The sequence below is a fragment of the Pseudophryne corroboree genome, chromosome 11, assembly GCF_028390025.1.
Source record: "Pseudophryne corroboree isolate aPseCor3 chromosome 11, aPseCor3.hap2, whole genome shotgun sequence".
NCBI classification, from domain to species: Eukaryota; Metazoa; Chordata; class Amphibia; order Anura; family Myobatrachidae; genus Pseudophryne; species Pseudophryne corroboree.
Window position 1 is genome coordinate 257,701,053 of NC_086454.1, and position 14,558 is coordinate 257,715,610.

General features: G+C 49.4%; 1 protein-coding gene across 2 annotated transcripts in view; it reads left to right on the top strand.

The window, feature by feature from the left end:
• HEATR3 (HEAT repeat containing 3) overlaps positions 1 to 14,558 on the top strand; it is a 211,355-nt gene that overhangs the window by 69,517 nt on the left and 127,280 nt on the right. For both annotated transcript variants that reach the window (XM_063945350.1, XM_063945351.1), the window contains exon 5: positions 310 to 419. In XM_063945350.1, the coding sequence (XP_063801420.1) occupies positions 310 to 419 (110 nt within the window). The remainder of the gene's footprint in view (positions 1 to 309; positions 420 to 14,558) is intronic.

Here is a 14,558-nt window from a genome sequence, read left to right on the forward strand (position 1 = left end):
AGTAAAAAAATTAGCTGTTCAGCCTGGAGCACGACTAGAACCAACACATTAATAGGCAGGTCTGAATGCTGTAACTGGGAATTGGTGAATGCTACAAATCTGTATATGTTGCACCTGTGACAATTCACAGCTCCAGAGTCCAACTCCAATTATCACAGTGAGAGACTGACCGCTGTAAATCCTGCCTGAATTTATTGATCACAGAGGCGTCTAGTCTATAAATGTAATCCGATTTATTTCAACTTGCTTTGCCTGCAAAATTCAGGAGGCAAATTTATATTTTCCCTTTCACTGTTTATATTTCTTTAGTGAAAGCAACAGTAAGGCCTTATCTGTCTTCAACAAGGAACACTGTGTGGACGTTGTTATCCAGTGCCTACGAAAGTTCCAAAGTAACATGGAACTGGTAATTTCTGCAGGTAGGTGTCTGTTGCATCCTACCTTATCATTGGTAGCATTTCTAACTTACTATATATTTCTATGATAAAATTGATTACTGATAAATATTGTTATAAATTGACATGTAATGACCCATCCATCTGTGTCAGTGATGTTACAGAGAGCCAGTTCCATCATAACAAACATCTGCAGTCCAAGCATTTCTGTTATTTGCCGTGCTCATTTATCACATACTTCCTAGTTAAGAAAACTCAAAAACTCCTGAAAATCAACCAATGACAATATCAGAACATTATCCACAATCAAAAATGTCTAGCAGTATAGAAGAAAGGAAAAAGGCACTTAAGGATGCACTGGCAAAAAATAAGGAGAAGAAAAAAATACACTGTAGAGCAGGGATGGGGAACCTTTTTTTCTACCAAGGGCCATTTGGATATTTATAAAATCCTTCGGGGGCCATACAAAAATTATCAACCTAAAAATTACACTGCCCCCCAGTATTTATGCCCCTTAGTGGTACTGAGTGCGCGCATCAAAGGCGCATCTGTGCCAAAAAATGGGTATGCGATACACATATGCCCCCAGTAGTGCAGTGCCAGATACATAAATGCCCCCACAGTGCCAGATACACAAATGTCTCCAGCACTGCCATATATGCCCCCACAGTACCAGATACACAAATGCCCCCATGAGTGCCATATATATGCCCTCACAGTGCCAGATACACAAATGCCCCCAGCAGTGCCACAAATTCCCCCCACAGTGCCAGATACACAAATGCCCCCCCCCCCCCTTCCCCGCTGTCGGGGTCAGGCAGGGAGCAGAGCGCGGCTATGTCGGGCGACGGTGGTGGCGTATAGGACCTCAAAACAGCAGCTGGTTCGTGAGCCAATTAGAGCTCGCGGACCAGCAGCGGCAGGTCCTGATTGGCTGCCAGACCGCGAGCTCTGATTGGCTCTCAAATTGACGTCTGGTTTGAGATCCTACCTGCTGCTGCCGCTGGACATAGCTGCGCTCTCCTCCCTGCCCTGACAGCTGAGAAACGCCGCCTCCGGACCGAGGGGCGGGGTGTCTCGCTGACACTCAGACAGCAGCGGGTCGGAACAGACGGCTTTGCAGGCCTTGTACGGCCAGCGGGCCGGGGGTTCCCCACGCCTGCTGTAGAAGTAAAAAAAAAAAAAACACTGCATTTCCAAAAAGTACAGTAGTAAAGATGAAAAGAAAATGCAAAGTATAATCTACTGTATATAATAAAATTAAATGCTGATAATATGATGTTATGTTGGTTCTCATGCGTTGCATGTGCCTTCCACTGAGTCTAATTTAAAAAAATAAATAATTAACTTACACACACACACACACACACACTCTGAGCATCATGCAATACTGCCCCCATTTCCCCCTATAATAAAAGGCTAAAACTGCTCCTCACCTCTATGGGAGAAATTCAAGTGTATTGTGCGCCCGTGGCCACTAGATGGTGCCGACAGAGCAATTCAAGTGTTGCTCCGTTCAGGCGTACACAGCTGGCGCTGACATTACTGTTATGTTGTTCTGTCTTTTAAACAGGCTGGTTACTAGTACAGAATAATCACGTTAGCCCTTTGTAAGGTTTAAAAACACAATTGAGGCATGGACAAATGCATTTCTCTGACGTCCTATTGGATGCTGGGAACTCCGTAAGGACCATGGGGAATAGCGGCTCCGCAGGAGACTGGGCACAAAAGTAAAAGCTTTCTGACTAGCTGGTGTGCACTGGCTCCTCCCCCTATGACCCTCCTCCAAGCCTCAGTTAGATTTTTGTGCCCGGCCGAGAAGGGTGCATGCTAGGTAGCTCTCCAGAGCTGCTTAGAGTAAAAGTTTTAAATAGGTTTTTTTATTTTCAGTGAGACCTGCTGGCAACAGGCTCACTGCATCGTGGGACTAAGGGGAGAAGAAGCGTACTCACCTGCATGCAGAGTGGATTGGGCTTCTTGGCTACTGGACATTAGCTCCAGAGGGACGATCACAGGTTCAGCCTGGATGGGTCCCGGAGCCGCGCCGCCGGCCCCCTTACAGAGCCAGAAGAGCGAAGAGGTCCGGAAAAATCGGCGGCAGAAGACGTTCCTGTCTTCAATAAGGTAGCGCACAGCACTGCAGCTGTGCGCCATTGCTCTCAGCACACTTCACACTCCGGTCACTGAGGGTGCAGGGCGCTGGGGGGGAGCGCCCTGAGACGCAATAAAACATGTTTTAAACCTTATATGGCTAAAGAAATGCATCACATATAGCTCCTGGGCTATATGGATGCATTTAACCCCTGCCAGTTTTCCTAAAAAAAAAAAGCGGGAGAAAAGGCCGCCGAAAAGGGGGCGGAGCCTATCTCCTCAGCACACAAGCGCCATTTTCCCTCACAGCTCCGCTGGAAGGACGGCTCCCTGACTCTCCCCTGCAGTCCTGCTACAGAATCAGGGTAAAACAAGAGAGGGGGGGCACTAATTGGCAGAAAATACTTATACAGCAGCTATAGAAGGGAGAAACACTTATATAAGGTTATCCCTGCATATATATAGCGCTCTGGTGTGTGCTGGCAAACTCTCCCTCTGTCTCCCCAAAGGGCTCGTGGGGTCCTGTCCTCTAGCAGAGCATTCCCTGTGTGTGTGCTGTGTGTCGGTACGATTGTGTCGACATGTATGAGGAGGAAAATGATGTGGAGGCGGAGCAATTGCCTGTAATAGTGATGTCACCCCCTAGGGAGTCGACACCTGACTGGATGGTCGTATGGAAGGAATTACGTGACAGTGTCAGCACTTTGCAAAAAACTGTTGACGACATGAGACAGCCGGCAAATCAGTTAGTGCCTGTCCAGGCGTCTCAAACACCGTCAGGGGCTCTAAAGCGCCCGTTACCTCAGATGGTCGACACAGACCCAGACACGGATACTGACTCCAGTGTCGACGGTGACGAGACAAACGTAATGTCCAGTAGGGCCACACGTTACATGATCACGGCAATGAAGGAGGCTTTGAACATTTCTGATACAAGTACCACAAAAAGGGGTATTATGTGGGGTGTGAAAAAACTACCCATAGTTTTTCCTGAATCAGATGAATTAAATGAGGTGTGTGACAAAGCGTGGGTTTCCCCCGATAAAAAACTGCTGATTTCTAATAAATTATTGGCATTATACCCTTTCCCGCCAGAGGTTAGAGCGCGTTGGGAAACACCCCCTAGGGTAGATAAGGCGCTCACACGCTTATCAAAACAAGTGGCGTTACCGTCTCCTGATACGGCCGCCCTCAAGGAACCAGCTGATAGAAAGCTGGAAAATATCCTAAAAGGTATATACACACATACTGGTGTTATACTACGACCAGCAATCGCCTCAGCCTGGATGTGCAGCGCTGGAGTGGCTTGGTCGGATTCCCTGACTGAAAATATTGATACCCTGGATAGGGACAGTATATTATTGACTATAGAGCATTTAAAGGATGCATTACTATATATGCGAGATGCACAGAGGGATATTTGCACCCTGGCATCAAGAGTAAGTGCGTTGTCCATTTCTGCCAGAAGAAGTTTATGGACACGATAGTGGTCAGGTGATGCGGATTCCAAACGGCATATGGAAGTTTTGCCGTATAAAGGGGAGGAGTTATTTGGGGTCGGTCTGTCGGACCTGGTGGCCACGGCGACGGCTGGGAAATCCACCTTTTTACCCCAGGTCACCTCTCAGCAGAAAAAGACACCGTCTTTTCAAACTCAGTCCTTCGTCCCCATAAGGGCAAGCGGGCAAAAGGCCACTCATTTCTGCCCCGGGGCAGAGGAAGGGGAAAAAGACTGCAGCAGGCAGCCTCTTCCCAGGATCAGAAGCCCTCCCCCGCTTCTGCCAAGTCTTCAGCATGACGCTGGGGCTTTACAAGCGGACTCAGGCACGGTGGGGGCTCGTCTCAAAAATTTCAACGCGCAGTGGGCTCACTCGCAAGTGGACCCCTGGATCCTGCAGGTAGTATCACAGGGGTACAAATTGGAATTCGAGACGTCTCCCCCTCGCCGGTTCCTGAAGTCTGCTCTACCAACGTCTCCCTCCGACAGGGAGGCAGTATTGGAAGCTATTCACAAGCTGTATTCCCAGCAGGTGATAATCAAGGTACCCCTCCTACAACAGGGAAAGGGGTATTATTCCACGCTGTTTGTGGTACCGAAGCCGGACGGCTCGGTGAGACCGATTTTAAATCTGAAATCATTGAACACTTACATAAAAAGGTTCAAATTCAAGATGGAATCACTCAGAGCAGTGATAGCGAACCTGGAAGATGGGGACTATATGGTGTCTCTGGACATCAAAGATGCTTATCTCCATGTCCCAATCTACCCTTCTCACCAAGGGTACCTCAGGTTTGTGGTACAGAACTGTCATTATCAGTTTCAGACGCTGCCGTTTGGAATGTCCACGGCACCACGGGTCTTTACCAAGGTAATGGCCGAAATGATGATTCTTCTTCGAAGAAAAGGCGTCTTAATTATCCCTTACTTGGACGATCTCCTGATAAGGGCAAGATCCAGGGAACAGTTAGAGGTCGGAGTAGCACTATCTCAGGTGGTGCTACGTCAGCACGGGTGGATTCTAAATATTCCAAAATCGCAGCTGATTCCAACAACACGTCTACTGTTCCTAGGGATGATTCTGGACACAGTCCAGAAAAAGGTGTTTCTCCCGGAGGAGAAGGCCAGGGAGTTATCCGAGCTAGTCAGGAACCTCCTGAAACCAGGACAAGTGTCAGTGCATCAATGCACAAGGGTCCTGGGAAAGATGGTGGCTTCTTACGAAGCGATTCCATTCGGAAGATTCCTTGCAAGAACTTTTCAGTGGGATCTGCTGGACAAATGGTCCGGATCGCATCTTCAGATGCATCAGCGGATAACCCTATCTCCAAGGACAAGGGTGTCTCTCCTGTGGTGGTTGCAGAGTGCTCATCTTCTAGAGGGCCGCAGATTCGGCATTCAGGACTGGATTCTGGTGACCACGGATGCCAGCCTGAGAGGCTGGGGAGCAGTCACACAGGGAAGAAATTTCCAGGGCTTGTGGTCAAGCATGGAAACGTCTCTTCACATAAATATCCTGGAACTAAGGGCAATTTACAATGCCCTAAGCCAAGCAAGGCCTCTACTTCAGGGTCAGTCGGTATTGATCCAATCGGACAACATCACGGCAGTCGCCCACGTAAACAGACAGGGCGGCACAAGAAGCAGGAGGGCAATGGCAGAAGCTGCAAGGATTCTTTGCTGGGCGGAAAATCATGTGATAGCACTGTCAGCAGTGTTCATTCCGGGAGTGGACAACTGGGAAGCAGACTTCCTCAGCAGACACGACCTCCACCCGGGAGAGTGGGGACTTCATCCAGAAGTCTTCCACATGATTGTAAACCGTTGGGAAAAACCAAAGGTGGACATGATGGCGTCCCGCCTCAACAAAAAACTAGACAGATATTGCGCCAGGTCAAGGGACCCTCAGGCAATAGCTGTGGACGCTCTGGTAACACCGTGGGTGTACCAGTCAGTGTATGTGTTCCCTCCTCTGCCTCTCATACCCAAGGTATTGAGAATTATAAGACGGAGAGGAGTAAGAACTATACTCGTGGCTCCGGATTGGCCAAGAAGGACTTGGTACCCGGAACTTCAAGAGATGCTCACAGAGGACCCGTGGCCTCTACCTCTAAGGAAGGACCTGCTCCAGCAGAGACCTTGTCTGTTCCAAGACTTACCGCGGCTGCGTTTGACGGCATGGAGGTTGAACGCCGGATCCTGAAGGAAAAAGGCATTCCAGATGAAGTCATCCCTACCCTGGTCAAGGCCAGAAAGGATGTAACCGCAAAACATTATCACCGCATTTGGCGAAAATATGTTGCGTGGTGTGAGGCCAAGAAGGCCCCTACAGAGGAATTTCAACTGGGTCGTTTCCTGCATTTCTTGCAAACAGGACTATCTATGGGCCTAAAATTAGGTTCCATTAAGGTTCAAATTTCGGCCCTGTCGATCTTCTTCCAAAAAGAACTGGCTTCAGTGCCTGAAGTTCAGACGTTTGTAAAAGGGGTACTGCATATACAGCCTCCTTTTGTGCCTCCAGTGGCACCTTGGGATCTCAATGTAGTGTTGAGTCTCCTAAAATCACATTGGTTTGAACCACTCACCACTGTGGAATTGATATATCTCACATGGAAAGTGGTCATGCTGTTAGCCCTGGCTTCAGCCAGGCGTGTCTCAGAATTGGCGGCTTTGTCATATAAAAGCCCTTACCTAATTTTTCATTCAGACAGGGCGGAACTGAGGACTCGCCCTCAATTTCTCCCTAAGGTGGTTTCAGCGTTTCACATGAACCAGCCTATTGTGGTGCCTGCGGCTACTAGGGACTTGGAGGACTCCAAGTTGCTGGACGTAGTCAGGGCCCTGAAAATATATGTTTCCAGGACGGCTGGAGTCAGAAAATCTGACTCGCTGTTTATCCTGTATGCACCCAACAAGCTGGGTGCTCCTGCTTCTAAGCAGACGATTGCTCGTTGGATTTGTAGTACAATTCAGCTTGCACATTCTGTGGCAGGCCTGCCACAGCCAAAATCTGTAAAAGCCCATTCCACAAGGAAAGGGGCTCATCTTGGGCGGCTGCCCGAGGGGTCTCGGCTTTACAACTTTGCCGAGCAGCTACTTGGTCAGGGGCAAACACGTTTGCTAAATTCTACAAATTTGATACCCTGGCTGAGGAGGACCTGGAGTTCTCTCATTCGGTGCTGCAGAGTCATCCGCACTCTCCCGCCCGTTTGGGAGCTTTGGTATAATCCCCATGGTCCTTACGGAGTTCCCAGCATCCACTAGGACGTCAGAGAAAATAAGAATTTACTTACCGATAATTCTATTTCTCGTAGTCCGTAGTGGATGCTGGGCGCCCATCCCAAGTGCGGATTGTCTGCAATACTTGTATATAGTTATTGTTGCAAAAATCGGGTTGTTTATTGTTGTGAGCCATCTTTTCAGAGGCTCCTACGTTTATCATACTGTTAACTGGGTTCAGATCACAAGTTGTACGGTGTGATTGGTGTGGCTGGTATGAGTCTTACCCGGGATTCAAGATCCTTCCTTATTATGTACGCTCGTCCGGGCACAGTATCCTAACTGAGGCTTGGAGGAGGGTCATAGGGGGAGGAGCCAGTGCACACCAGCTAGTCAGAAAGCTTTTACTTTTGTGCCCAGTCTCCTGCGGAGCCGCTATTCCCCATGGTCCTTACGGAGTTCCCAGCATCCACTACGGACTACGAGAAATAGAATTATCGGTAAGTAAATTCTTATTTTTAGGCCTATTGTGTTTAAACGCTTGGTCAATGCAGTGATGTGCGAAGCAGTCAGTGTCTGGTTGGTGCAACAGTACCTGGAAGAACTGAAGACGGGCCCACAGAGTAGGAGCTACTGAAAACAAAAACAAAAAATGGAGAAGAAAAGCAAAAAAGAGATGTAGATGCAGAGGGGCAGGATAGTGAGAGGGGGAAAAGGAGCATGATGGTGGAGCAAAGAGAGCGATGAGGTAAGAGAGAGATAGTAGTAGGAGAAAAAGAAAGGGGGATAGAAAAAAAGAGTATTTAGGTACCTCCCGATAAATGTATTTCTCTAAATCCACTCTGGGACACTGGAGATCTCGGACAGCTGGGGTGTGATGGATGCAGACCGGAGGTAGCACAATGTAATAAAAAAATAAATTATGCACAGCTGGCTCCTCCCCCTTCAAGCCCCCCAATCCCTCCAGTTTGAAAAATTGACGGAGAGAAGCGGGAACATGAAAAATCAAAGCCATACGGGAAGGAACCAACCATACCAACACATCAAACAGCAACCAAGAACTATGAACATAATAATCAAACTGTTTGAACTAAACTTTTAACCAGAACACGAAAGGCTGACAGCACCGAGGTGGGCATCCAGTGTCCCCAAGTGGATTCAGAGAAATGGATTTATCGGTAAGTACCAAAATCATCTTCTCTTTCATCCACTAGGGGACACTGGAGATCTGGGGACGTCCCAAAGATACTCCCACGGACGGGAGTGCTGTCGGAAGTCTGAAGAACCAAACGTCCAAACCTTGCATCTCTAGATGTAAACGTATCAAACTTGTAGAACTGAGTGAACGTGTGTGCTGAAGACCACGTTGCAGCTCTGCAAAGTTGGGTAGTGGAGCCCATGAAGCACCCACTGATCTGGTGGTAGGAGCACCTACCCTAAAAGGAACTCTCTTACCACTAGAGAGAGATGCCTGTTTTATGGTTAGTCGTATCCATCTGGCCAAGGTTTGTTTTGAAGCCGGGCAACCTGTCCTGTGTCCATCATACAGTACAAACAAGGCGTCAGATTTCATAATAGATGCCGTAGCCTGGACATAGAGCCATAAGGCTCTGACCACATCCAAGGACAAGTCCCCCTCTGCCAATCCTTGGAAGGAGGGGACCACAATTGGTTGGTTTATGTGAAAGCCCGAAACCACCTTAGGTAAAACTCCGTTTTGGACGGAGCTCCGCTCTGTCTTCATGAAAGACTAGCAAAGGGCTTTTACATGACAGAGCCCCTAACTCGGAGACTCTCCTCGCTGATGCTAAAGCTAGGAGCAGGGCTGTATTCCAGCTCATGTATTTCAGATCTGCCTTTTCCAAAGGCTCGAAAACTGCCAATCTTAAGAATTCTAGCACCAAATTTAGATCCCACGGAGCCTTGGGAGGACGAAAACGTGGTTGTATTCTCAACACACCTTGTAAAAATGTCTGGACCTCCTGCAAGGACGCCAGACGTTGCTGGAAAAGGATCGAAAGTGCCAAGACCTGTACCTTCAAGGATCACAATCTCAAACCTCCATCCAAACCATTTTGGAGATACCTCAACAGTCTAGGAAGGTGGAACTCTTTGGGATTCCAATCCTTAGATTGGCACCAGTTTATGTACTTCTTCCAGATTCTATAGTAGTGTGCTGCAGTAACTGGCTTCCTTGTCACTAACTTGGTAGGGATAGACGATTTCGGGATCGCTCTGTCTCTTAGTATCTTGGTCTCAAGAACCACACTGTCAAATGTAGATGGTTCAGATCTGGGTGAAGGAATGGGCCCTGTCACAACAGGTCCTCCCTCTGCGGCAGTTTCCAAGGATCTTCCGCCAGGAGTCCCCTCAGGTCTGAGTACCAACTTCTGCGAGGCCAGTCCGCTGCTATTAAAATCACCCATGCTCTTTCCCGTTTCACCTTCTTCAACACTCTTGGCAACAAGGGAAACGGCGGGAAGATGTACACCAGTTCGTATGTCCAGGGAATTGTCCACGCGTCCACCGCCTCTGCTGCTGGAACCCTCGTCCTGGCCACATACCTTGGTAGCTGATGGTTGTTTCGAGAGGCCATTAGGTCTATCTGTGGCAGACCCCACCCTCGCACCACTGCCTTGAACACCTGTGGGTGTAGACACCACTCCCCTTGATGCATATCCTGACGACTGAGGTAGTCTGCTTCAGAATTTTCCACTCCTGGAATGAAGACTGCCGACAGGATTATGTTGCGCTTTTCTGTCCAAGACAGAATCTTTGTGGCCTTTTTTAAAGCCATACAGCTTTTTGATCCTCCCTGACGGTTTATGTATGCTGTTGCCGTCACATTGTCCGACTGCGCTCTCACATGTTGAGCCCATACTAGGTCTTCCGCCAGAAGAAGTGCATTGTAAATGGCTTTTAGCTCCAGTACATTTATTGGGAGACAACTCTCCTGCGATGACCATCTCCCCTGAAACTGATGGTTGTCCAGTTCTGCTCCCCATCCTCTGAGACAGGCATCTGTTGTCAAAATTTCTGCTGCGGGGTACACTGGGCTCCACAAGGAATGGACAATGGGGTGTAGAGTAGGATCTTGATCCGAGGCACCAACAGGCTCAAAGCTTTGACTGTTCCCAGAATGCATAGTGCCGCCTCCTATATCACCCCGCCTCCCTGCACAGGATCTCGGTTTTGTAGTTGGTGCTGCAGTAGCAGGCACTTTACAGAGGGGCTGCTCTAGGCAGCCCTAAGAAGAGCTTTTTTTCTGAGGAAAAAAGTGAAGACTTCAAGGGCAGCAGCAGTGTTACATGTCAGTGAACATTCACGGCTGCAGCTCCGGCTCTCCCCAGCGGCGCTGTACACTCCCGAGCCCTGGTTGCCGGGTAACTACAGCTGGAGGCTCCGGTTTTCTTCTTGTCAGGCACACACGACGGAGGCTCTCCGGGATCGCGTGGCCGCACTTCGGGAGGTGGTAAGTGGGTCCCGCTTGCGGGACCCGGTCTTTATCGCGATCCGGCGTGGTCAGTGGGAGGCGGGCCGCGCGCGCTGGCTGTGGACACTGTGGCAGTACAGGCGATCCCACTAGATCACCAGGGCATGGGACAGGTCAAGTTTTCTCTATAAACCGTTTTATTAGAGCCCGCAGTACCCGGTGGTTTTGCCAGCAGGGGGATAGAGCTTGGACCTGAAGCCCCTCCCCCAGCCCCAGGGCACCATTTTCTGCAAATGTTCCCGCCCTGGAGCTGCATATCTGTCTCTCCCTCACTCCCTGGCAGTGTCTGCGGCACCATTATCCCTCAGCTCACTGTTCCTGGGAATGCTTGGGCAAATCCTCCTATGTAAAGCCGCCTGGTTGTCAGTGCTGTGACTTTACAAGTATTCTACCTGCCTTTTTTAGTCAGTGTTAGTTAAGAAAGAGTGCATTTAGTCAGGGTTTCCTAGCACAATTACCCTGTGATATACATCCAGTTCTTACTGTGTACTGTTATATCTATTGTGTTATAGCTGTGTAAGCTAGTCCAGCGCAGTCTTATTGTTAGTAATAACCTCGGCATTGTACAAATTGTGACTATTTGTGTGTGCATTTGATAGCTGAGTGGTGTCCATTTCGCGTCTTTCACTCAACCTGCTATCCCTATATTCTATAACCTGAGGGGGCTTGGTGCTTCAGGTTTTATCTAATATAGGATTTTCACAAAGATATACTGTTTTACGTATTTTTCTCTGTGATTTAGTCACCATATCTCTCCTTTATCTCTGCTGGTGCTGACTACACTGCGCAGGGGTTTGTGCTAGAGGTATCGTGCTGCTGACAAATTGTACTGTGTTACCTGATACTGCAAGTTATATCATGTCTGCTTCTGAGGGTAACGGTTCTGGGGCTGAACACACTGCCGGTGTTGCTGAAGCCGCAGATACCTATGAGGAGAATATAGCCGCTTTGGGCTCTGGTTCTGGGGGCTCCTTGCCCCCCAGTGGGACTGTGGCAACGGGGGCAAATAATGACCCGCCGTGGGCCGCTTTTTACACGCTTCTGCATACGCTAGTTCATAAACTAACACCCCCTATGGGACCCCCAATGCCGGTACAACCGTTTGTGGTCCCTGCAGCTAACCCGCCGTGGGCGGACGATTTATCTGCTCAAATAAAGAAGTTGAACCAGTCCCTGACTACTAAAAAGTCTGACCGTCACTCGCCTGTGTCCAAGGGGTCCTCTAAGCGAGCGCTTGTCTCCTCACAATCCACTGCTGTCACTGACACCTCGTCGGATGAAGACGGCACTTACAATGACCCCACAGGTTCTGACTCCGATACGGCTGTTGGGGAGGGTGGTTCACATGTGGATGTTCCTGATCTCTTGGAGGCTATTAAGTTAATTTCTCTGACGTCCTAGTGGATGCTGGGAACTCCGTAAGGACCATAGGGAATAGACGGGCTCCGCAGGAGACTGGGCACTCTAAAAGAAAGATTAGGTACTATCTGGTGTGCACTGGCTCCTCCCTCTATGCCCCTCCTCCAGACCTCTGTTAGAATCTGTGCCCGGCCAGAGCTGGGTGCTCCTAGTGGGCTCTCCTGAGCTTGCTAGAAAAAGTATTTGTTAGGTTTTTTATTTTCAGTGAGATCTGCTGGCAACAGACTCACTGCTACGTGGGACTGAGGGGAGAGAAGCAAACCTACCTGCTTGCAGCTAGCTTGTGCTTCATAGGCTACTGGACACCATTAGCTCCAGAGGGTTCGAACACAGGGCCTGACCTCGATCGTCCGTTCCCGGAGCCGTGCCGCCGTCCCCCTTGCAGAGCCAGAAGACAGAAGAGAAGCGATGAAATCGGCGGCAGAAGACTCCTGTCTTCATTAATGTAGTGCACAGCACCGCAGCTGTGCGCCATTGCTCCCACAGCACACCACACACTCCGGTCACTGTAGGGTGCAGGGCGCTGGGGGGGGGGGGGCGCCCTGGGCAGCAATTATAATACCTTTTGGCATAAAATACACATAATACAGTCTGAAAACTGTATATGTGTAAAAAAAACCGCCATTAAGTTAAATAAAACGCGGGAAAGAAGCCCGCCGCTGAGGGGGCGGGGCCTTCTTCCTCAGCACACCAGCGCCATTTTCCCTTCACAGTTCCGCTGGAAGCAGCTCCCCAGGCTCTCCCCTGCAGTATCCTGATACAAGAAGGGTAAAAAAGAGAGGGGGGGCACATAAATTTAGGCGCAAATAAGATATTTAAGCAGCTATTGGGTAAATCACTATTTATAGTGTAAATCCCTGTGTTATATAGCGCTGTGGTGTGTGCTGGCATACTCTCTCTCTGTCTCCCCAAAGGACTTTGTGGGGTTCTGTCCTCAGTCTGAGCATTCCCTGTGTGTGTGCGGTGTGTCGGTACGGCTGTGTCGACATGTTTGATGAGGAGTGTTACGTGGAGGCGGAGCAGGGGCAGATAAGTGTGGTGTCGCCCCCGACGGGGCCGACACCTGATTGGATGGATATGTGGAAGGTCTTAACCGACAGTGTCAACTCCTTACATAAAAGGTTCGATGACGCAGCAGCCTTGGGACAGCTGGGGTCTCAGCCCGCGCCTGCCCAGGCGACTCAGAAGCCGTCAGGGGCTCATAAACGCCCGCTAGCTCAGATGGTAGACACAGATGTCGACACGGAGTCTGACTCAAGTGTAGATGAGGATGAGACAAATGTACAGTCTACAAAAGCCATCCGATGCATGATTACTGCAATGAAAGATGTATTGCACATTTCTGACTTTAACCCGGTTACCACCAAGAGGGGTATTATGTTTGGGGAGAAAAAGCAGCCAGTGACTTTTCCCCCATCTGATGAATTAAATGATTTGTGTGAAGAAGCGTGGAGTTCCCCTGATAAGAAACTAGTGATTTCTAAGAGGTTACTGATGGCGTACCCTTTCCCGCCAACGGATAGGTTACGTTGGGAAACATCCCCTAGGGTGGACAAGGCGCTAACACGCTTATCTAAAAGGGTGGCACTGCCGTCTCAGGATACGGCCGCCCTAAAGGAGCCTGCGGATAGAAAGCAGGAAGCTATCCTGAAGTCTGTGTATACACACTCTGGTACTCTACTGAGACCTGCTATTGCTTCAGCCTGGATGTGTAGTGCTGCAGCAGCATGGACTGATTCCCTGTCAGACGACATTGATTCCCTCGACAGGGATACTGTTTTGCTAACCCTCGAACATATAAAAGACGTCGTCTTATATATGCGGGATGCCCAGAGGGACATTTGCCTGCTGGCATCTAGAATTAATGCAATGTCCATTTCTGCCAGGAGAGTATTATGGACTCGGCAGTGGACAGGTGATGCTGATTCTAAAAAACACATGGAGGTTTTGCCTTATAAGGGTGAGTAAATTGTTTGGGGACGGTCTCTCGGACCTCGTATCCACAGCAACTGCTGGGAAGTCGACTTTTTTACCTCAGGTTCCCTCACAGCCTAAGAAAGCACCGTATTATCAAATGCAGTCCTTTCGGCCTCAGAAAGGCAAGCGGGTCAGAGGAGCATCCTTTCTGGCCAGAGGCAAGGGTAGAGGAAAGAAGCTGCACCAGGCAGCCAGTTCCCAGGAACAAAAATCCTCCCCTGCTTCCACTAAGTCCACCGCATGACGTTGGGGCTCCACAGGCGGAGCCAGGTGCGGTGGGGGCGCGTCTCCGAAACTTCAGCAACCAGTGGGTTCGCTCACAGGTGGATCTCTGGGCTGTAAAAATTGTATCTCAGGGATACAAACTGGAGTTCGAGGCGACTCCCCCTCGCCGTTACCTCAAATCAGCCTTGCCAGCTGCTCCCAGGGAAAGGGAGGTAGTACTGGCGGCAATTCACAAGCTGTA